The sequence below is a fragment of the Paramisgurnus dabryanus genome, chromosome 5 (genome assembly GCF_030506205.2).
Source record: "Paramisgurnus dabryanus chromosome 5, PD_genome_1.1, whole genome shotgun sequence".
In the NCBI taxonomy this organism is placed as follows: Eukaryota; Metazoa; Chordata; class Actinopteri; order Cypriniformes; family Cobitidae; genus Paramisgurnus; species Paramisgurnus dabryanus.
Genome location: NC_133341.1, coordinates 14,349,066 through 14,373,727, shown reverse-complemented (window position 1 = coordinate 14,373,727; position 24,662 = coordinate 14,349,066). Strand labels below are relative to the sequence as shown.

At 37.1% G+C, this 24,662-nt stretch overlaps 3 protein-coding genes across 11 annotated transcripts in view; all 3 read left to right on the top strand.

Annotated features, from left to right (window-relative positions):
* Positions 1-3,182, top strand: part of sptbn2 (spectrin, beta, non-erythrocytic 2) — a 90,299-nt gene extending 87,117 nt beyond the window's left edge. For all 4 annotated transcript variants that reach the window (XM_065267131.2, XM_065267129.2, XM_065267130.2 and 1 more), the window contains one exon: positions 45-3,182. In XM_065267131.2, the coding sequence (XP_065123203.1) occupies positions 45-254 (210 nt within the window). In that variant the 3' untranslated portion in view covers positions 255-3,182. The remainder of the gene's footprint in view (positions 1-44) is intronic.
* Positions 3,183-4,014: 832 nt separating this feature from the next.
* Positions 4,015-24,662, top strand: part of dpf2 (double PHD fingers 2) — a 30,462-nt gene continuing 9,814 nt past the window's right edge. The window contains exons 1-7 of one of the 3 annotated variants that reach the window (XM_065267158.2): positions 4,015-4,172; positions 19,175-19,335; positions 19,570-19,677; positions 19,847-20,028; positions 20,681-20,770; positions 20,893-20,977; positions 21,464-21,505. In XM_065267158.2, the coding sequence (XP_065123230.1) occupies positions 19,257-19,335; positions 19,570-19,677; positions 19,847-20,028; positions 20,681-20,770; positions 20,893-20,977; positions 21,464-21,505 (586 nt within the window). In that variant the 5' untranslated portion in view covers positions 4,015-4,172; positions 19,175-19,256. Of the gene's footprint in view, positions 4,173-17,494; positions 17,537-19,174; positions 19,336-19,569; positions 19,678-19,846; positions 20,029-20,680; positions 20,771-20,892; positions 20,978-21,463; positions 21,506-24,662 lie in introns of those variants that run through there. The other 2 variants (XM_065267156.2, XM_065267157.2) reach the window with 2 other exon arrangements.
* cdc42ep2 (CDC42 effector protein (Rho GTPase binding) 2) lies at positions 4,436-14,310 on the top strand. 4 transcript variants are annotated; one of them, XM_065267159.2, is made up of 3 exons: positions 6,420-6,585; positions 6,696-6,816; positions 11,316-14,310. In XM_065267159.2, exon 3 carries the CDS (start codon positions 11,534-11,536, stop codon positions 12,296-12,298), a length of 765 nt encoding a protein of 254 aa, XP_065123231.1. In that variant the 5' UTR covers positions 6,420-6,585; positions 6,696-6,816; positions 11,316-11,533; the 3' UTR covers positions 12,299-14,310. The 4 variants fall into 4 exon arrangements, with proteins under 4 accessions (XP_065123232.1, XP_065123231.1, XP_065123233.1 ...); XM_065267160.1 differs by lacking the exons at positions 6,420-6,585; positions 6,696-6,816 and adding an exon at positions 4,436-4,507; XM_065267161.2 differs by lacking the exon at positions 6,696-6,816.

The window sequence follows — 24,662 nt, the reverse complement described above, 5'->3', positions numbered from 1 at the left end:
GAAATTGCTGTCATACCGTAATACAATCCTTCTCTCTATCTTAGGCCGAAATGAGTTCATGGATTCAAGGAATCCAGGCAACGTTGTCACCTGGTGACAGTTCGCCGGCTGCCCAAAGGGGTCTCAGTCGGGCAATGACCATGCCACCTATTTCTCCCAGCTCGGGCGAGGCAGGAGGTGTGACCATGCGCAACAAAGATGGCAAAGAGAGAGACCGCGAGAAGCGCTTCAGTTTCTTTGGCAAGAAGAAATAAGCACCCAAATATGCCACCGATCTCCACAGTGAGCGAAACAACAGATGGAAGTTTGTCGACATTTAAAAAAAAACTTAAAATGTTAGAAACGGGGAAGAAAAGTCGCATGTCACATTGTGCTACATTTTATTTTTATTTTTGCTCTTTCTTCCACTCGTTTTTTAAAAATTACTCTCATTTGGCACATGGATCTTGTTCAATATCGCCCCCTAGCTGTCGTGCCACGTTTGCTCCGCAATGTAGTAAATTCCCAAGGTTAAGGCTTCTCAAGAGAAGATGTAGTGACGTTCCTGACCAGGACCAGCCCCTAAAGCAACAGCTAATTCATGAGAAGCTTCTTGTTCAACTCATAACTTTCACTTAGTTTCCTTTTTTTTTCTCAAAACTATTTTAACTTGGAGCTAGACAGCTTTTCCATACTGTTGAAAGACCAAGAGTGCTATTTTGTCTCCCCCCAAATAATTAGTTTTTCTGTGTTGATTTCAACCTTTCACTTTCTTTGTGAAGGACCACAATCCTTTTTTTTTTTGAAGATTTAATTGTTATTGCTATTATTAATATTGTTTATTTGCTGTCGATTTGAAATTGAATATTTAAAAAAAAAATGAAAGAATAGTTGATTGAGTCATTTTCAGGACAGACCAGGCTGTGAGTCAAAGGTGGGAGTTTGTGCCGGTCTTTTTTTATCTGTGACTGTTCTAACCGACCAAATTTTTCCTTTCTCTCGTTTTTCTTGATATGACTATGTTGATTGCTTTTTTAAAAAAGAGTAGTTTTTTGAGGTATGCAAGTTAAGAGAGTAAAGAGATAACTTACTATTTATAATGCTTTTAGTTCTTTTATCTTTGAACTCTTCTGTTCTGTCTCTTTACTTTCCATTGAGATTGTATGGCTTATTTCATTACTTTATAACCTTTTTCTCTCTCGTTCTTAGACCAGAAAAGTGTTTGTGGTGAAGATTGGTATTCAAAGTGTGATGCTGTGGTTTAGACTTTCATTTGCTCAAAATACAAAAATCAATTGCACAAGCCAAGATTAAACTTACAAAGAGTTGTGAGGAGTGGCATATATTCCTTTCTTGTTCCTTGTTGCTGATTTAAATATGTAGTTGACCAAATTTCTTTGTAAAGTTTATTATCTGGCATCAGTTTTACATACACACAGGCGTACAAACACATGCTTTTCTCCCCCTTAGATCTACACTTTTTACAGGGATTAAGCTCTTTTATGATCGCTGAAGTTGGCATTCGTGTCAGTGATGCTCATAAGGTTGTTGCTGTATTTTTAGGTGTGTGTGTGTGTTGTGCGTGCGTTTGTATGTGTATACACAAAAGAGGTTGTTTTCAGGTATATTGATTGTGAATGTGCTTAAAAAAAGAGAAACAAAATTACTGAGGTATAATGTGGACCAAATCAACAGTTTCCCCCTATTAATGGTGATTGAGATAACCTATTTCCTTTATTTGTATATCACAAATTATCTTCCTTGGAGGAATATGCCATTTTTACCGCACACAGCATATAATTGCAGGTTTTATACTCGCGGGCAGGAGAAAATGATCTCCCGGTAACCGTAAGTAACATACGGCAGGACCAACGCAATCTACCATGCAGGATTTCAGATAAACTTTTGCAGTTATGAAAAAAGCATGATGTATTGTTAACAAGTGTACCCACTGTGGCATGAAATCAGTATTTTTGTAGGATAAAGAAGATTTTTCAGCGTCATACGATTGTGAGAAAGCTTGCCTTGGTGTGTTAATCTTAGCAAGGTTTTTTTGACAGCATACGATAATGCTCCCGTTCTCCGAGGTGTGTGAAGTTTTGAACCATGAACTTATGTCATCTCATTCATTTTGACATTTTTATTTAAAGGCTCATTTAAAGGGTAGGCACACAGTAAACAGGAAACGCTATCCTTTTTATTTTTTTGCTGCAATATTTGATGCCAACTCCCTATTAGACCTAGAAAAAAGCCAGTTTGTATGGACAATGTACCAAAACCTTTTTTTCTGCTCTGTTAAGTGTAGTAAACTGGGATTTACTTCAGGGAATCAGAAAGGCATCTTGTTATTAGGAGGTTAAAGTCACCATAACAAAACATTATATAGATAAAGTTCCACTAAGGTAAAACGATACCTCACTCAAAATTCTGTTCTTGAGTTTTAAGATGATTTATTTAGACTGAGCTGAACTGCATTTTGGGATGTGTGCGAAGTTGCATTTGGTTACTGTTCATATCTCTCTTATTTATGCTGTTGATTTTTTTTTTTCTTATTCTATATGACAATAACTTCATCTACAAGTTTTTGACTAACCCTTTCTTGCCCTATTTTTTACATTCTGTCCAGTTTGGTTATATGGTCAGTTCCATTATGGCACATAAGAGCATCTAGATAATTGAGCCAATTTATGTGAATTCCTAAGCACTGGTGTTGGAAATTCTTGGGAGAGTTTATATTGCAATACATGAATAGAGTGAATTAATGGGGGAAAGTTCATCACTCGAAGTGTGGCCTCAAACTGCTAAGCGTTACATTCATTTTTTAATAGATATTTTTCCCCTTATCCAGTAGTCATATATTTTGCAACATGTAAATGCATTTTCACAAATTCCCACCAAACCCATTCTTCTAAATGAGTTGTTAATATCACTACTATTCTGTTATTATTATTGTTATTATTATTGTTATTATTATAAAAGTCATTATAAATATTACTATTAATACTACTACTGTTGCAACTGCACCTCGTGTAAAACTGCAGCCTATTCTTGCTGAGTTTTTGTCTGTAATACCAAACCCCGCCACTTGGGGGCAAGTGTGCTGTGGAGCATTTTTCATTACTGATATAAACAAGAAAAAGACTTGTTTGTTGACTCGTGTATCTACATCTAATATTAGGAATAAAAACATGATTTCAAAAGAATGCGTGTCGTGTTGTATACATTTGCTGTAGTCATGTGATAAATGTGTATGTGTACATGTTTAACAAATATCCAAATCTGAAGCAGAGAATTTTTACATGGTTAGTAGGTTTTTGCTGAGAGATGGGTTTAGGGGTATGGGTAAAAGTTAATTTGCTTATCAATGTGCTAAGATGTGTCTTTTAAAAAGTCGTATTTTTTCATATGCGTTCAAGCACAAAACAAACTGCCTTTTCTTTTGACTCTCCTAAAAAGTCAATGCCAGATCATGAACTTTGACCTTAAGGCCCCCAGCCCCCTTTCTTGTTTCCCTCTGTGACATAAGGGCCTCTGCCTTAAATTTCTTGTGTTCACAGAGTTATTATAACTGACTTTACATCTATTATTTCTAGGAATAATAAATCGAGGAGTGACACAAAAATTATGACGTGCACAAAGATGGTGCCGAACCTTGTCTATGCTTTGCAGAAAACAATACTACAATTGTTCAGAGTACTTTTAAATCTGGCCTTGAAACTCAACCAAGAACGTTTTTAATCTGCCTACAGACAGACCTTCAACTGTTAAACTTAACTAGCAGGAAACTTTGCAGGGCCCTCAACAGGTCCCTTTTTGTTTGGCTCCCTGTGCTTTAAGAAGTGCCAGAATTTGCACGGTTCAAATGTTAAGTATGCAAACTCCATTCAGTTGATAATATGCGGACTAACTGTTCTGTTTGGATTTAAAACACATGAACGCCTAACGGGGGTTGTCTATCAAGTGTTCAGAATAGCTTAGCAACCCAGTATGAATATCTTAAGGCAATTTTAAAACGCCGACAGCGTCCTCACCTCCAGCCCTCACGGGCCCCCGACAGCTTTGTGTTCAGTCACAATGGCGCGTTACCCAGCGACCGTTTAAACCGCGTGAGCGAGCGCAGTGTCACTCAACGAGAGATAGTTGTAAACCCCAACGGACTGCTGCGACAGTCTGACATGCGTGGCGAAAATATTGTAAGTAAACTACCTTAATTCCCTTAAATATCAAGTGTGTATGTAGCCTATACTGTACATTGCTATATGTTTTAGGATTTGTACAGCAGAGCTTATCCTATCTGTTTATAAGGGCTTGTCCTAGAACTTGATTTAGAGTGAATGTTTTCAGCTTATTTGTGGTGGATTGCAAGTAGTTAATGTTTACGCAATAGTTGAATGTTTACGCAATACCGATCACGTCCGTCGAAAACTTCCTGATAAAAAACCTAACATTCACAAAGAGTATTCACTCTGGTGGGCACTCACAGTCAGATATGGGGCAAATGCGTTGTTTAGACCCGTTTTCACTTCAGGTAAACCAAAACGTAAATTTAATTTTGAACTCCGGCTTTGTATGTGTGTTCAATAGAGAGGCGCATCAGTGAATTCACACAGAATGTTATGTAGAGTCAGCACTGTGCAGTGCGCGCGCTCAGCTCCACTGGGAAATCTCGCACGAGTTTGCTGTTGAAATTACAAATGAGTTCTGCTTATGGCAGAACAGACTAGAAACATTGACCTTGACAAGTTTTTCTTCTTTTGAAGCACTTATTAAAAAGTTTGCATTGATGCCGTTTCTAAACAAATATAATTTGTATTATTCTACTAAATCATATTCTTTTAAATCAGACACATATGTTTCTTCTTTTACATATTATTGTTTATAATTTCCTAATTTGCAAGTAACGTTTTGTTGCAGCGGCACATACATGCATTCTCGACATCTTTTTAATCCCACATCAACAGTGTTATGCTGCCACACACATTTTTTTATGTCTTTTATACCTTCCAACTTTATGTGCTTTTAAATTGCAAAGATGTGTAATGGATAATGTGTTTGCTGGAAGTCACGTTTCTGCTCGTGTGTGTATGATTCAAGTCTGTACTCTGTACAAAATACACACTGCATCTGGAGTGGATTTGGAGAACAAAGATGGATAATAGCTGACCCCACTTCCCAATCAATGCAGTCTATACGCACACACATACACATACACATACACTAAACATTTTGACTCCAGATGTTCTGAATGCAAATATGTGTGATGCTGATAACTGAGAGCTTGTGGTTCATAAGAGCAAATAAGGTCATGAGAGCTGAGCCGATAATGTAAGAGAAAAGGTGAAGAAGAGCACAGAGCAGCGGTGAGTCAAGTACATGAATTGGTTTGGTTTGGTATGGATTTACGTTCTGATTCAGATGGAATTGAGGAATTCTCTGTTAAAGGGACACTCCACTTTTTTAAAAATATGCTCATGTTCCAGCCCCCCTGGAGTTAAACATTTGATTTTTTTTTACAGTTTTGGAATCCATTCAGCCGATATGGGTCCGGCAGTACCACTTTTAGCATAGCTTAGCATAATCCATTGAATCTGATTAGACAATTAGCATCCCGCTCAAAAATAACCAAAGAGTTTTGATATTTTTCCTATTTAAAACTTGACTCTTCTATAGTTACATTGTGTACTAAGACTGACGTAAAATTAAAAGTTGCGATTTTCTAGGCAGATATGGCTAGGAACTATACTCTCATTCTGGTGTAATAATCCAGGACTTTGCTGCTGTAACATGGCTGCAGCAGGCGCAATGATATAACGCAGCGCCTGAAAGTAGTCCCCTTGGTAACTTTCAGTAACGTTCGGCTGAATGGATTCCAATACAGCAAAAATCAAATGTTTAACACCAGGGGAGCTGGAAAACGAGCATATTTTTTTTTAAGTGTAGTGTCCCTTTAAATGATAGTTAAACACAGAGAAATGTCAGAGATAAGGGAGGAGGACTGAAGAAAAGAGAGTGATAGCAAATAAAGGCTAAACTGGTGTGTTTGTTAAAGTCTGTTGTTTTCTCACACTGCTGTGTTTTTCTGTAAACTGACAGTTTAACTAAACATGTGATTTATAGAAAGTCATTATAAAATACCAGCTACACCCAAAATCCTATGGCATTAACATGGTATTTTTAAATGGAAGGGCTTGTCCTTTGCAGTTTACATTCTTAAAGTGAATATCTGTGGTTATCTTCAGTCCAAGATCTGGATCTTCTCTTTATCTGCTTCTGGTGAGAATATTGAAATATAGGATCTGTTTGGATGGCAAATTTTGTAAAGTGCAATGTATATGTGGTAGATTACAGCTATAGACAGAATTATAAAGCTGATACGGTCGTTTTATGTAAGTATAAATGGTTAATCTCTATGCGGTGTCAGTGTTTGTGATAAAGCTGTGATGCTGGAATTTTCAGCAACACGGAAGACGTGTGACACCAGCCGGTAAACGCCAAATAATGGCCTGGATAACATAACTGAAACTATAAATGGATCCAGATCCACAAAGTCCAGTCCTGTGCCGCATGTGGCGCTGTGTTTTCAGCAGCAGCAGTGAGAGATGTAAGGTGAGGTGGGAGCTTTCAGCACTCTACGGCACGGCTCTATTTCTACTGGATCAGCAAATACTCTGTGTTGCGGTGTCAAGTCTATTTTTGTACTTCTGTCAATCCTGCAGGTTTATGAAAGAATATGTGAGCAGGATTTTAAGGTCTAATGGTCATAGATTTTAACCCGCGCCTATATTCAATTTTGGCAGGAATTGCTCACAAGGACAGCGAGCGCCGCTTATCTTGACGGTAAGCAAACATGTAGAATTTGCATTGTGAATTTACTCATTGAATTTAAATGTGTTGAATGGCGGTTAATCTAAACATGTACTCATCTGCAAGTGTTTTCACAGTTCGCAAATTTACGTTAACGCTTACTCGAGTCGTAGTTGTCTGTTTCTCTTTACTATCTGTTTAGACAGCATGACAGCAAGCGCGCCTTGTATAGTTAGAAAGCATGTGGGATATCTGCGTGTCGTTTGAACAAATTATTTAAACAGATGATGACTGTGATAAGCGTCGTTAAATTATATTTTTAAATTTTTAATAATGTACTAAATCTAATGAATTGGCGCGTATGTCTAAATGTCTCTCGAGTCAGATTAGCGAACTACAATGACATCGACAACTCATTTGAATTTGATTTGACTGTTAAAGGGCTCAGCTGGAAAAACAGAAGTTTCTACTGTACTTTTTTAAAATGTTGATATTTATTTAACCATTTTTTGGTACATTTGTAACAGAGCATACCATTGCCTCTAAAACCTCGCGCATTTCTCTCTCTCTCTCTCTCTCTCTCTCTCTCTCTCTCTCTCTCTCTCTCTCTCTCTCTCTCTCTCTCTCTCTCTCTCTCTCTCTCTCTCTCTCTCTCTCTCTCTCTCTCTCTCTCTCTCGTTGTGTTTTTGTGTCTAATAAACGGATTCAGTTAAGGGCTTGTCCGAGCACAGCCCTGTTTATGCTTTGTAGCAACATTGTTCACTTCTGTTCAAACTAATAAATAGCCTTAAGCCTTCAGAACTCCATAACGAGTTTTCCATTAAACGTCACTTGGATTTGCTTAAATGACTGTGGAGATTATATTCTACCGTCTCGAAGTTTCACTGAATTGTTTATTATCCACGATTAGACCAATATAAACAGAGATATCAGCATACCACAAAAGCAAAATGGGCTCCTCCTGACACTTTTCTGCGAGTCTGAACAGGACCGGCCTGATTTCTTTCAGATTAAAGCCTTTCTTTTTGTGAACAAACTTGTAGTTTGACATATAAAGAGCTCAGATGAAAAACTGTCACTTTAGTCTTTTCATTGGTATTTATCCTATTGGTATTTAGCTGTCTTTTGCTGCAAAACCCAAGTAAAAACCTTCACTTCTTTCTGAATAAATGTAAAAGGCTCAAAAATGCGAACAATATCCTAATATATTCTTTAAGTGGGTAAAAGCTCTTTCACCATGACATGCACGCCACCGTTCATTCAACTCTTCCATGCACTTAGGGGGCCAAAGCATTTAAATGCACCTGTTTATGCGGCAGTTGGTTGTTGTGATATTTGTTCCGCCCCTCTTCCACTGTGATTGGATGGCTGAGTGAGAAGTGACATTGACACGCAAACTTGAATATTGTTTAACTCTCAGCACAGACAAAACCTGCAAGCTGCTGGCGTTTTTGAAAAGCGTAGTGCATCCGTTAGAAACAATTAAAAACATACGCCGGGTGCCAGCGTAAACACCTTGGTGGCTGATCACACCAAATGCGTTTGTGAGTTGCAGGCTCCTTTTTTGAATGATTTTCTATTGGAATGAGCTAATGCACACTGTTTATGCACGCCAAATGCCTTGCATTTTGATCTGCCTAGCGCAGCACGCATTTTTAAAGAAGCTCTGAGATTGAATAGCACCCAATGCCATTAGCGTCTTTTCATTGTCCAATCGAATGAGGGGACAGGGCGACAACCGGACTGAAGTCACTCACTGTGTGTTTGTGCACCTCTCACCCTCGATTAAGGTCAGAGCAAGTGTCCTCTTTTTAAAGGACAAGTTTGGTATTTTACACGTAAAGCCCTGTTATCAGATTGTTTATGATGAAATAGAATGGTTTTGACTGAAATTTGGACATATGATGGTGGCCCGAGAATTTTCGGGTGTTTGTTGTTGTATCACCCCCCACCTCTAAAATGGCTGCATAGGTGCACTGGAACAATCCTTTTTAAAACGCATTAAACTTTCGTTTACAAAGACGTAAACTCACCGAGTGGTCAGAGGTGTTCACTGATATGGTCACGCAAAATTCGCTGCAAAAGACGCATATAAAGCCGTGCCAAACTTTTTTTTAAAGTAACCAAAAAAGGCAGTGCGGCGCACCCTGCGTTTCCACGCGTTTCAAACGCGTTTGATGTGATTGGCCCCTTAGGCTGGATTTACACTGCAGATCTTGCTCTTGATACGATTTTTTTTAACGTCCCACCTACATCATCTTTTAAAAGCGACTTGTATACGATTTCTGCATTTAAACTAAACGCTTGCCAAAACAATTCAAGGTAGACATTCTGACCCGGGACAGCTTAAACCACAGAGAAAGTAAAACGTCACTATATGCAATGGATGTACAATATTTTAGGCAATAAAAAAAGATTATACCGCTTTATTTCTGTACCATGACATGAAACTTCATAAATACTCTATTAAATGGAGACACCGTCCTCCATTGCACTGCTAAAAAGAGTCATGTGATCAAGGTGGTGTCCAACTGAGTTAATGTTATTTATTTTTGACCTACGATACCTCTTGATACGGGAATATTCAATTTGTCCACTTACATGGCAGATGCGATCATATCTATATTGGATCATATCCAATTTATTTCCACATACAGTATGACTGAGGCCTGAAACCGATTTGAGAATATCGGAATCTATGCACTTTTTCCTGCTTGCGTGTTTGTGGGTCATTAATGATCTCTGCCACATCATGTGATAAAAAATTGCAATTAAGTCACTTCAAACACACTTTAAGATAGCTGGGTTATTTTTGATAAATGTAGAACACACCGCTGGGTTTAAAATTACCCAATTCTGGGTTGTTTTAACTCAATGGCTGGATTATTATAACCTATGGTTGCATAACAACAACCCAACATTGGGTCATTTTTAACCCAGCATATGTTTTGTCCAATATTTACCCAACATGAGTCAAAAATAACCCAGCCATTTTGAGAGTGCTTGCAGTGTAAATGCTACCTTAGAGGACTTTGCTGAAAAAATGTTGTTTAACAGATTCTGCCAACAGCCTAAGCCCGGGATTAAGGAAAAGTATTTGATGAACGTATAATACGTGTTTAGGTTTGTCTGGTTAGTCTCTATATTCTTTTATTGAAATATAATGCAAGATGCTGACTAAACTGTTTGTTTTCTTTCTTTTTAAACCTTGCTTGCCACTGTGTCGATATACAAATAATGTATAATGTAATATGCAAATGATCTAGCACACAAAGTTACTTAGTGTTTTGAATGAAACAAACCTTGGCCCACAGGATCTGCAGGTAATTGCAGTGTAATAATCTGATGAATTTCTTGTCCTGTTGGTTCAGTTATCTGATGTGTTTGCATATGAATTGATGTGCCAATGGCTCTCTCTCCTCTTTCTCTCTCTCTATTTATAGTTCATCATTATCTTGTTCATTTGAGTGAATCAGTGCACTTACTAATGTCTACTGAAAATTATGTTCTTATGTGCACAAGTATACACACACACACACACACACACACACACACACACACACACACACACACACACACACACATCAATAATGGGACATTCTGAAAAACTGGTTTTATGAAGTCTTTCATTCACACACCTCAAAAATATCTTGTACGAAAAACGTTAAGGAATACCTCAGTTGAGTTCAACTACAGATATACACACTGAAGTTTGCATAATGCCTGATCAAGCTTCCTCATAATCAGCCGCTCACCTACCGAAAAAATGCCGACACACAGGTTTTCTTATACAACACTTGTATGTGTTAATTTTACTCACGATGAAGCCCGGAGGGACAAAAGGTACTTGAATTAGGCTTTATATACGTGTTTGGAGAGCATTTTTCCTGGAATATTATACGGCCTCTCGGACTATTGCTGGGTCACTTATGTAACATTGAGGTCGTTTTTCCCACACTTGATATGGAAACACTGGCCTTTGTTTTCTGGACAGTGTGTGTGGCAGTTAAACTCACTTAAAATAAAAGTCAAGGGCGAAGGAAGTATACACATACCAGGACATGGTTAACTGATTCAACCCCATAAGTATGATTTAATGCTGATGGTATGCATTGCAAATTATGATTTAGGAACCCTGATTTATTATGTCACACACAACACTTTAGTTTATAAGGTTTGATTCAGTGTTAATAAAAATGTAAGCTCTTGCAGCAGTGTAGCTGAGACCACAATCGGCAGATACATGGAGTCATTCTTTAGTCATCTTTACTATGTGTGCCACTGCCAAAACTAACAAAACTGGATTATTTGCTTAGATCCTTGTTCAAATAGAAGTGTGTTTATCACATCAGTCTGCTTATTAAACATTAAAACATTGTCAGCCCTGAAGATAACAAAAAAGCTGATCTAAAGAATGCATGTGTGTTACAAATGCTATACATGTGAAGTTATTATGATTGATTTTGAATGAGTTTCATATTATTTATAATTATGGATTTGAAAAAGCACCTCTTTCTTTCTTCAAATTGTAGGCAAACTGGAGGCAAAATTGCAGTGTTCATAACGATACCAGGATTGTTACACTAATGGGAATAGTGTCTGGATGTGGCCCCCACATTGGATTTGACAAAAACAAGATTTGAGGATTTGTTAAACCAAAAAATTAAGGTGTCCAAGGAGTAATTTTCTTGTCTTCACCCTGCTGCAAGGTCTATCTCTCTGTTGCTCGGGAGCACGTGGTGGGTCAGACATGTCTGCCAAGGCTCCCATATACCTTAAAAGACGAAGTCGTAAAGGAAAGAAGGAAAAACTACGTGACCTTCTTTCGTCCGACATGATCAGTCCCCCACTCGGCGACTTTCGACACACCATTCACATTGGCAGTGGCGGAGGTGCTGAAGATTTTTTCGGTGATCTGTCTTTCTTACAAGGTAAATTTCACCTGTTACCGGGGCAACAGGGTCACCAAGGGACACTCCAATTAAGTCGCACTACAAGTGTAAGCAGTCACCCACCAGCCAATGACACTTCACCTCTGTTAAAAAACGCCTTTTCGCTTCCCATCATTGGAGGAGTGCAGGCTCTCACGCTTCCTGCACCAAACCCAGCACTGACGACCACCGAAGTGCAGACCACCTCATCTCAGCCTACTACTGCCTTAACAAAAACGCCATCTACACCAACATCTCCATCTCTCGCACCACCTCCTAAACCTCCCAGACTGCACCTGGAAGAGCGAAATTTGGATCAGTCACTCCCTGCATCTCCAAATCGTTCTCACCGTCATCCGCACACCTATGAACCAAGTCAAGAGACTGTGGAAGATGAGAAGTGTGTAAGAAATGGAGAGGGAGAGGAAAGCCAATACCTCTCCAATGCTGGGTCTCTCCTGTCTCTTCATCTAGACCTGGGTCCATCTATCCTAGAGGATGTGCTTCAGATCATGGACAACCAAAGAATAGGGACATTTGGTGGCGGACTTGCATCAAGTGGACGACATGAGATATATACCTGAGAGGTTTTTTTTTTGAAAACCCAGCAATATACAATAATCTGTTTTTGTACATAAAATCATCCTACATAATGTAAAGAACATAAGCTTGATATGTTTGACTGAGTAAGGCCCTGTCAAATATTGAAATCAATGATTGAAATCAAACTTTGATGCTCCAAATTTCATCATTATGAGACTTTATCCTGGATTTCACAGCGCAGTCACATACTGTATACGTAAAAGCTTGATTGTACATAAATGGGTTCATTACATTTTTTGTTGGTGTATTAAAACATTTTATACTCTGAGAAAGCTCTTATTTACCTGCTCTACCTGCTGACATGTCCTGAAGATTTGGAGTTTTTTGCTTTTTATCCAACACATGTAGGGCAAACCAGAATTACAGGTTTGAACTAAACAGAAATATTCATAAATATTTTAACATCAGAAGTTGTGTTAAAATGGATCATTTTTGGATCTACAAGCAGTTCTGGCTTTAAAAGCACTTACAGATCGATTTTTAAACCCAAAATCATTTTACAATTGTATCTGCTAGTCCTTTAATGCTCTGTATGTACTATTACAGAGTAACAACATTCAGGCCCCCGGTCAACATGAAAAGAAAAACTCAAATTTCTCTCTGAAAGCTGCGATGACATCATCTCTCCCCCCAGTGTTGTTGCAATTCGTGTAAGCGAGTAAAAATGTGCAGCTCCTCCCTAATGATCCGGACACACGCCAGAAGTCCTCCATGTCTACACCCTGAATTTGAACCTTTTTTGTTACGAAAAGTTTCATTCTTCAGAAAAAGGAGCCCGATGGCAGAAACAAGCTATAGTTTTTCAGAAAGCAGGAATATGCGTTACACTTTTTACCGCTGCCTTTAGGCTTTAATAGCTGATCAGTTTTCCAGCATCAGTGGTCTTCTGAATGCAAAATGAGGCCTGAAAGGGGCTTGTGTTTATATCACCATGATGTAACCTTCCGCACATGGGGTACTTTTTTGTGTCAGTTTATAGCATTATAGTCTAGTATGTTTTCATGTACTGTAAAGTTAAACCAGACTAAAAAATATTTTACAAGGTGCTTTAAACTGACAAGATAAGGACAAAAGACAATAAAGTAAATATTAACAGATGCCATGTTGCAGTCAGCTTTTAATAATGCTACCTTTGCACTTTTGCTTAAAGTTGCCAGGGTTTATGAGAATATTGTTGTCTGTCCCCAAGCAAAAATACTGTTTTTATACAGTAACACCCCAACCTGTCTGTCAACTGGCAGTGGCTTACTTATAGTTTAATGTATACAGTACATTTAGACTGGGGTTGGAGAGTTAGTCTGGCATATAGAAATTAATTTTTGGGTTGTATATTTATTATTAACAAATTTTTTTGTGAATTTTCATACAACATGAGATGTTTTACATTGTGAATTTTCATTTTTAAAGGTTCTGCACTTAAATAAACAAAGCAAATACTTTTTTTAGAAGATCTTTCTGTTTTGCCAAGTATTTTCATGTATGTAAGCAGAGCTCATTTAAATGTCTTTGGTTAAAAAAGCACTAACCCTTAATAAATTAAATTTTGTAAACCTACCCCAATCTAACAAGAACTTTGTGATAACAGACTCCTAACAGTCATCGTTCACATCATAAACTTTTAGTATGGCTTTCTTGCATTATTTAGCCGACATGTCTCATAAACCCAGAGTTTTGCTGTTTACAGAACAACTGTTTACCATAAAATATACATTTAGAGTGAATGCGTGTTAGACGAGCGTGAAACAGATCCTCTGTGAGGAATATTACAGTATGGCCTTATCAATAAAGATTAATCATTAACACTTGCAACACAAATTAAACCAGCGTATAAAGTGCTTCCTTACACCTTTTCAGATTTGCCTTTTTGTTGGTTTTGATTGGACTTTGTTTCTCGGAATGTAAAGTGAGATTCTGTTAAGAGGTTTGCGGCTGCTGTACAGTTAAGCAGATAAAAGACAGGATCAATAAATTGTTTTTGATTTCTAATCCAAAAGTCTCACATTTTTTGTCTTTAAAGATCAATAAAAAGTATAAATAAATATGATGAATTATATTTATCATAATAGGAAACAATTTTTCATCAAAGACTACAACTGTCTATCAGCTATGCAGAAAAATAAAGAAAGATGTCGTACAGTAGCTGTTTGATATTTTATTGTTAGTTTTTTATAAGTTTTATCATATAATTACTAAAAATGTAAACGGGTGAATCACATGACATTTTGTTTCCAGTGGCATTATGTATGCAAGGAATAACTGACGACGGGCCTTTGAATTATAATAATGCACACCCAAGGTGGCAATTTTCAAATATTCAAAGAACCAGAGTAAATTATTATAGCACGGTTACCACAAACACTGCTCTGGTGCTTATTTTAAATACATTTGACAAGTTAGGTGTGCGGTTTACAAAAAAATAATCAACATCCATGGGACATTTCTGAGTCAATCCAAATAAAGCATTCAACAGCCCTGTGGTATAATATAAAAATAACTTAATACATTTATGACATTTTCACTTTTTTCTATAAAGCCTATTTAGTTAAATGTTTTAATAATAAATACTCATTTTTTATTTGGTATCTCAAACTTGTAAAATTGCAGGTGGGTGTGTACAAATTAGAAGTTTAATGTTTAAATTATTAAAAATAAGATACTTCGGCATTATTTTATGTTCAAAACCTTTCCTATAAACAAATCTCACTATATTAAAAGTTGTTGGGATAATTGTAAAACTTTTGTCCAACAATTTGGATGTTCTCAGATCTCAAGGTAGTACAACTGCATCATCTGCCTTATAATAAGTATAAACAGTAAACAAGATATCACATCATCCAGTGAATGAACCCATAGGTAGTCTTTATGGCTAAATGAATTTTTTTCTTAAATAATGTTAAAATAGCTACTTAATGTAATTTGTGGGCTGGTAGACAATGAAAAAATTTAAATGTACTGAAAGGTTTTATAAACAAAACTTTAAACTCATATAGTCCTGATTAAAAAAATGTGCACAACATATATTTTTTAAAGATAAAAAAGTTTTCTGAGCTTGTTTTGTCATTGACCCAAATGTGTTTTTGCATGCTTCTTTGTAGATCTATTGTGCATATTTAGGTGTAATTTAGAAGTACACAACTTGTCATATGAGTCTTCCTGACAGTTGATTTTAAACCATCTCAACCTTTACTGATTTATTGCGACAGAATTCTTTAGCTGTTGAACAGCTTTTACCTGTTCACAGCAAGTCTTAGCATGAATGGCTTTTACTTAGGTATTCTGTTGAATTGTGCAAATACAACCTGTGTGTGTGTGTGTGTGTGTGTGTGTGTTAATAGTTCGAGAGTGTGTACTTTGCTTATTTGCAGTAGCTCCTCTATTTTTTGCACAGGGCCTGGGAATCTTTCCAACTGGCTTTATTAACACAGAGCAGCCGAAGCCCCTGACCCTACGATTACAATACCATGGGAACACCAGAGGGAGAGAGAGAGTAGGTTAGGAGGAAGGAAGGAAAAGGGTTGAAGGTACATGAGGGTCAGAATGAAGGAAAACGGAACTGCATGTAAATGTATAATATATAAAAATATCCAAAGGCGCTAGAGAAGGCCACATATCACAATCCTTTATAGTGATTAAGTGATCTTCATTGACAAAGCACATTGTTGCACTTTCATACACATTTATTTATAGTTTTAGAAAAACAGGGCGAGGCTCCTCAATTAATTCTCATTAACTCAAATGCAAAATCTTCAAAAAAATATGAAGATGATCTGCCAGTTGATCTGCATTCTTATGTATTCAAATTAAAATGTGTTCTGTGAACTCTTTTGTTTTGGTTTGTAAAGAGGGCCAAATAAATCCAGATTTTGCCTTATTGAGAGTCACTTATTCAGCACTTATATAACAGAGTAACAAGAAAAAGCATAGTGGCAACGTCTTTGGATCTGAGCAGACTTGCTTAAACTGAAGCTTTAGGCAACATAAATCATGACGGGACACTAACATGGAAGGTGTTCAGAGTTAATGATATAATCTATTAACATTAAACAGACACTGTGTGTTTGTGCATATTTCTATGTGTGTGAGTGGGATCTTATATCACTGGCTTCCTTACTCACGTACTAACAGAGTGTAACAGATAATAAGCACCCAAAGGGCTATTTTCCACATACACACACTCACAAGTATGAAAACCTTTCCATGGAATATTCTGAAAGTGCTGTAAGGAAGGGAGGAAACTAAAACGTATTCAGCATGTGCTCCGTTATCAGTATGATCTTTGTGAATGTGTGAAAGGCTTTGCTTTGTCTGAGGGGGCTATCACAAACTATCAGTTGTTGCTGAGATAGAGGACTAAATGATGGATTGTGAAGAAAAAGCAGGAAAAAGATTAAGAGGTTTGAAGAGACATTGATATTGTGTGATAGCCTCTAGCTTTTCACTGCATAAATCATGATATGAAATACTTTATGATATTTGGCCGAATATATGTGGATACCCACACACAAAACACAAATGTTCTAATTGAAGATTTCAGTTTAAAGTATGGTGAAAACAATACTACCATTGCTGCTATACCTGGAAATCTTCTGGAAAGATTTTTCACCAGCACAAGAGCATCAGTGACGTCAGACACAGATGTTGGACAATGTATCTACTAGTAATGGGTGTAACTAAAATAACCAGACTCAATAAGATTTAGTTTTAATTTTTATATCCTTCCAATAACAAATTAGATTTGTAGACATTAAACTGTTGATTGTTTGAATTACCACATGGGCCACCAATGCCACCTTGTGTCTATTTGCACACACTACAACACAAGCTTTGCTTTGCTTTAATTATCTCTTTTTACAGTTAGGATAGAAAGTATAATTTGCAAAATCTACAGCATTAAAATGTCATATATATGACAACAACAAAAACAACAACAACAAAGGACTGTTTGTTTAGCTTTATGCGCAAAAATGTAAATTGTGTTATTGAGGAAAAAAGTCATGCATTCTTAACCAAATTCGTTCAATTTATTACAAAATATTTCCTATTTGTTTTTGACGAAGGAATTCCCCTTAGCATACATTTTAGGGAGAAATGAATGGATTGTGCTCACGCCCCGACCTGTGACCTTTTTCTAAGGTCTTTCCCTTTGCGCCTGCGCAGAACCCACACTGTGAGCGCTGTAGAGCCAAGATGGCGGCGGTAGTAGAGAATGTTGTCAAGCTGTGAGTATTTTCATCGTTATTTGAGTTTATACGAGTTTTTCTTGTTTAAATTCAACTTGTTACATTGCATTAACAGTATAGCTTCACGGGCGTGTATAGTATTTGCTTTGTTATAGCCAACGTATCGCGTTGGACAAGGTTATCTGAGCTCTGGTTGAGTTAGCTGAACTAGCAGCTGCTGTGTGTCGAATGTGCTAATGCGCTGCTTTACTTCGCTTCCGTCTTCAGCATGATCAACGATCAAAGCATGCAGTGTCTCTCACGAGTCTGTTTATATTAGTAATGCCATAAATCCGATCAAGAATTGTATTACTGTATTCAGATGTTTGTTTGTTTTATTAGTTTGTCAGTGCTGTCGACAGATTTGAATGTCTTCTCTGTCTCTCTCACTCAAGAGGGGGAAGTGTTAACTTGTTCTAAAAGCACCAGCTGTCTGTTTAATTGAGCCACATGTCTGTCATCAACAGACCTCAACAGTATCGATGTCAGTTGTTTTAAAGTGTCTTGCATATACATAACACTATTTATAATACCCCTGTTGTGTTTTTACTAACACATGTTGGGAGACTTATGGACCCAACTTTATAAACTTATTGTCCAAACAGGTTGTTAAATGTTTGATTTTCAATTGAAGCGGAATTGATTTTAGCTTTACAACAATAAGCTCTCAATAAAGAGATCTTGAGTTTCACAGTGTGACTGAAAAGATGCATCACAATCACATGATCTATGGGGATATCAGGCACATTGAAGTTCCACAATGGTTGTTCTTGTTCACAGTTGCACATTAACAGCAAAGTTTAAAATCCATCTCTAAGCGCTGTAGTAGATTCTTAAGGTGGTTTAGAATAGAATGGATTAGTGGTTAACTGTAAATGTGATATTTTTTTAGCATAGTTTTCTTGCTTAGTGCATTCCAAATTTAAGAACTCTTGTAGCTCTTTGTGGTGGTGCCTTACAGGCGAATGACCATCCCAAAGCTGTTTTGTTGGCTGAGCTGTGAAGCCTCAAGCCCCTTTTTAAGCTTTTGTTTCGTCCCCTGTGACATCAGCGGTTGGCCTGTGCTCTAATCTCATGGGCTTTAGCTCGCCTGTGCTCTCTGGAGCTCTTAGCGGTTGCCCCGGGTGATGGGTGGCAACAGCACCTGCTAAGTGGTTGGAGTGAAGGAGTCACGATGACTGGGCTGCATGCCTGCAAGATCTTTAAAGATCTTGTCTTCAGGGTGACAATAGTAGGGTGTTTGTTGACAAGTACACAGATGCCGTTTTTCAGAGAGTCAGAAAAGCACATACTGGTAACTGGCAACACAGAAACAATACCCGCAGCTACTGGCAATGTATTGAGGTGGGACAAACATACTTTTATTTCAGACGTGTTTAGTTTTTGTTGGCGTTACTAACGTTTATCATGTATATGTCAATTTCAGACATGCACAGGGGCATTTGCTTGATTGCCTGTAATAATGTTGTAAATAACGTTCAGTTTCTGATTTTTCCACTTCAGAAGACGTCATGATGTCAGTACATTTGCCAAGAGCCACAGGGTTGAATTTCATGTAGCCTTTTTCTGTTTATTATGACTAAAGTGACTAGTGGTAGTTGGAATGTTGTTGCATAAGATTTTCCCTGTGTTTTTTAGGTTGGGTGAGCAGTGTTACAGGGATGCACTGGAGCAGTGTCATAACTATAATGCTCGTCTGTGTGCAGAGAGGAGTGTGAGGATGCCCTTCCTCGACTCTCAGACAGGTGTCGCCCAGAGCAACTGTTACTTCTGGATGGAGAAAAGGCACAGAGGACCAGGTGGGACACACACAGCCTCACAGTGGTCAGTTTTAATGGCAGATGTGATAGTTTACCTAAAAAAGTAAATTATTATTATTTATGCACACTAAACCTGAATGATTCTTCTTTCCCCCATACAATAACCCTGGTTAAAGCTGTAAGTGTTTTGGGGTAAAACTGGCCATTAGTTATTTTGTAAATAACATAATTTTTCTTCTCTCCCTCTTACTGTCTATTTGTCTTTTCCCATAGGTGTGGCTCCAGGTCAGTTGTACACATATCCAGCACGACGTTGGAGAAAGAAGAGGAGATCTCACCCTCCAGAGGACCCTCGTCTGGCCTTCCCTGCTCTAAAGTCCGGTACGCAACCTTTCACTTCCTCTGCTTGAGACAGAAGTGAAAATCTATGGTGTCGTGATTGCACAATTTTCTCGTGAAGACTACTTATGTGTTTACTTCTCAGAATTTTGTCATGACATTTTATCTATCTCTGTGCAGTTGCCTATGGATGTGAATGTGTGTGTTTCAGAGCTGGATCTGGGACTTAAGAAGGACGTTTTCTCCAGTGACGGCAGTAGCAGCTTAGAAGCCCTTCTGAAGGGAGAGCCATTGGATAAGAGATCCGGATTAGAGCTCCGCTCAGGGGAAGAAGAGTCCAGCTCAACTGAGTTCTCCACTGGGGGACAGAACCCCACTGCCAGGGTTCGCAAGGTAATAAAGAACACAGAGATATGACTGGTGTACCTAATGGAATAAATCAGCCAAAAATTAACATTCTGTTCATGTCTCATTCATTCACACTTGTTATTTATAAACACATGGGACTTTATAACTGACATGCTTTATATGAAGTTCAAAAGCAAAACCCTCTAAGTGTGTCGGACATGTTTTCTTGTAACTGAGCACTTTTTTAGGCTGTTATGTAATTTTCACTTCAGTAATTAGCAATAAAAAGGTTATAAGCCAGCAAAAATCTTGACTTCTAAAAAAGACACTTCTTTGGACAAGACGTAGTAACCAATTGCAGAATCACTAAAAATGCAACTAGAAATATTGCAGGTGATGAAATTCAGAATTAAGAAACTGAACCATACATTAGGGGGCGCTGTGATGCATGTGACAGCCACGTTTGTGTTGTATTCAGATCCAAGTACTCACAAGTAGTGTTGGGCGATATTCCCCATTGTGATATCATCCTATCATCAGCCTGTGAGATTGCAAATACACGATAGTATCAGGGGGCAGGGCAATAGTTTACTTATTTATTTGTTAATTTTTTTTACTCATTTATGACAAGCCACTTGATTGGTGGAACAAAGAAGAAGCTGATTTTCTTTAAGTGTGTGTGTCTGTGTGTTTGTAGAGAATTTTGGAACCAGATGATTTTCTTGATGATCTGGATGATGAAGATTATGAAGAAGATACTCCGAAAAAAAGAAAAGGCAAGGGGAAGGTGAGACAGGATGCAGAGATCCAGTTCTTTTTTGAGTGCTGAACATCCTTTTAAATGGCTCTGATATGTGTTAAGTGAAACATCTTTAAAAGATTAAATGTGATGATGCTTTTTCTTCGCAGGGTCGTGGTGTTAACAGTGCCAGGAAGAAGTTGGAAGCAGCAGCAGCTGCGTTGGAGGATCGGGACAAACCGTATGCATGTGACAGTGAGTCAGGCATTTATAGAAACCACATGAGTTGGCTAGCTGACCTCTCAGTGATCTCATCAGGAGATCTGCTCCTTTTTACTTTAAAAAGGCTGAGGCCTTCTGTAATATATGCAGTGACGACAACCAAAATATGTGTCATCTTTTTTCAGAATAGCACACTGTGTGTCACAATGAGCTTTACCACAAGGAAACTTACTAAAGAAAGTACCAAGCATTTACATTTTGCAAACCTGCCCTGTGTCTGATGTCCTCAACACGAGCGTAATTTAATATATGCAATTTTTTATTATATTAAATAATGTCAATTTAATTTCATGTTTCATAGTTCTGGATCTCTGTTCTCTGCATTTGTGTCTTTGCCCCTAAATGTGCCATAATACTGTGATGCAGATGTTCTTTGAGTTATTTTTCTTGATCCTTTTGTCAGTCTGTGAGTCTTTCTGTTTCTTCTCTCCTTCTTCTTTCTCTTTTTCTCTCTTTCAGACACTTTCAAACAAAAGCATATTTCAAAATCTTCCGAAAGAGGTATATTTCTCTCACTTTGTCTAGTTCTCCCTCATTCTTCTCCTTCTCCACACACCCATGCCTTGGTTTTTCTGTTGATTTTGTGTGTGTGCAATGTAAACCATGCCTGCCGAAGATTTTATTGAACGTCTATGCAATTTAAGGGGTTATTAGAAAGCCACATTTGTTGTACTGTTTTTATTATCCAGTAAGTTTGGGTTTTACTCGCTTTATTTTGTTACATAGCTTGTTGGAATGCTTGATTCTAATTGGCCAGTCGCGAAATTTGCAGGTTTGTTATTCCCAGATAACAATCGCGCAAAACTAATATCATACGTTAACCCAGATGCTGCAAATCATTTTGACAGGTACAGTTTAATATTACCCCAAAATGTAATATAAATATGTCTTTTAATAACATATGAGATTTTTTTAACAAATGATGTTTAAACCAAATCACATGTTTGTGACATTTAAAGGAACAGTATGTAGGATTGTGGCCAAAACTGGTATTGCAATCACAAAACGTGTGGCTAAAACTGGTACTGCAATCACACAGCTGGTGGCCAATATACCAAACGACAACATAAACATCAGTTGAGGGCTGCAACTCCACTTTTTAAATGACAATATCCTGGCCAGACCGCTGTTGTGAGTGATATAAGTATTTGAAATGAAAATTATTTCTTAATGTCTAGTGACATTTCAGGGCCATTTAATGATTAATTGATATAAATTTCTTACATACTGTTCCTTTAAACGTCTTGTCTTATCTTGAACCCAAAAGTAAACAGGTTTTTCTCGCATTCGTTCAAAATGAGCTATTTCAAATCAATATTTAATGTTCCTTACCTTACTTACGAGGTAAATAGCCATGTAATAAGCTGGATAATGTACAGGCATTATGATACAAGACTGCTGATACTAGATTGCATCACAGCAATAATTTGCTACCAGTTAGTCTGTGGCGAGATATTGTCTTTCTAAAGAGTTGATTGGATTTAAAACTTTGTGGTACACATCGAGCTATTAATATTTTATTATATTTATTAATATATTCTGAAATTCAGGCCAAAGTTTTGTAATCTATTTTTGAGATTAGGAGCATCAACGTTTGATTTCACTTTTATTTCTATATTTGCCATGGCCTTACTCAAGTCAGTATTAAAGATATCAAGGTTGTATTTTCCCAGAATGGTTCTCTCAATTCTGTTTAAAGCTAACAGATATGAACTAAAATTTTGGTTTCGTAGTGTCTGTAAGATGTTTTTAAACAAAGTTTTTTTTTTGCCCCAGAGCAATATGAATTGCTCAGACATGTTTAGTCAGGTTGTTCACGTCACCATTTTAAGCTTCTACACAAGGGAGCTCACATTGTGGATTAAAATGCACTTTATACTTAAAATTACTGTTTGTTTCTCACAAAATTAACTCATGAGCCAGTAATGAAATGCCAACAATTATGTTTTTAATATAAATGGCATCTCTCCATCATCAGCCCTGTCTGTCCTATATATTAACTGTTATACGTTGTCTCTTTGTCTCTCAGTGTTTGTACATTGTTGCCTATAATACTGATTCCTCTACAAATCGACTTCATTTTTTCTTATTCCTACTGTTCTTCTTAAAAAATAGTGCATCTGCTTTGATCTCTTTTGTTCTCCTGAAACACTTTTAGGCCATGTTTACATTAGAGCATTTGCGTTTTAAAACGGCATTTTAAAATGAAAACGATCCTCGTTTATACTGGCATTTTAAAAAGAATCTTCATCCACACTATACACCACCATAAACGCATGAAACATGACCAATCATGTAACTGGGCATGCGCATAAAAGTGTAAAATAACTTATTACTCTAATAATAGCTTACCTGCACGTTTACGCAGCCTAGGGGTGTGCGATATTGACAAAAATTCATAGCTAGATCCTTTGCCGGCCACTACAACAGACATTATTTTTTAACCTATAAAAATGTGTTTGGGAAAGTCTTATACTGTTCTATCTACCCCCTACAACATATTAATATGATTAATAGGTTAATTTTTATTTTATAACTAAACAGAAAGGTCTTTATGATTTAAAAAGAAAGCATTCAAGTGAACAGTACTAAACAGTAGCGAACTTGAAGCAAAAATAAATTTTAGCAAATGCAAACTTCAATCAAACATAGTAAGAGGTGAAGTATTAATTTAGCCTACCAGAAATGCTTATTGCATTAATTTTTAAAAGTGTGCGAGGTCCGTGCACGTCCTCCGCTAGCAACACACAAATAGCTAAAAGCGCAATGCCTAAAAGAGCATTATATATTAATGACGATGAGTTTATTGTTTTTATTAATTTATATTCACAAAACTTATCAACAAAACTTCGATTCAAATTAAGAGACAAATTATCTGAAACGAAATTCATTTTAAAGTAGCAAACAAAACTTACATTAAACTGGAAAATAATGTCTGACCCATAACAATTCTCCCTTCATATTAGCCTTTACAACGCCTATATGGCATTTAAAATTACAGTCTATCTTTCGTAAGCTAACTAAATTTAAACAAAACATAAACACTTATACTGTTCTAGCTCCCCCCTACAACATATTAATATGATTAATAGGTTAATTTTTATTTTATAACTAAACAGAATCTTTATGATTTAAAAAGAAAGCATTCAAGTGAACAGTACTGAACAGTAGCGAACTTGAAGCAAAAATAAATCAGCAAATTCAAACTTCAATCAAACATAGTAAGAGGTGAAGTATTTCTTTAGCCTTTACCAGAAATGCTTATTGCATTAATTTTTAAAAGTGTGCGAGGTCCGTGCACGTCCTCCGCTAGCAACACACAAATAGCTAAAAGCCAAGCGCCTAAACGAGCATTATATTAATGACGTTGAGTTTATTGTTTTTATTAATTTATATTCACAAAACTTATCAACAACACATCGATTAAAATTAAGAGACAAATTATCTGAAACGAAATTCATTTTAAAGTAGCAAACAAAACTTACATTAAACTGGAAAATAATGTCTGACCCATTACAATTCTCCCTTCATATTGGCCATTGCAATGCCTATATGGCATTTAAAATTACAGTCTATCTTTCATAAGCTAACTACATTTAAACAAAACATAAACACATTAAAGCCAACAATACTCAAACATTCATATAAAACAGACATT

Coding starts and splice junctions, on each gene's coding strand:
- cdc42ep2 (XM_065267160.1), top strand. CDS start 11,534: ATGTCTGCCAAGGCTCCCATATACCTTAAAAGACGAAGTCGTAAAGGA.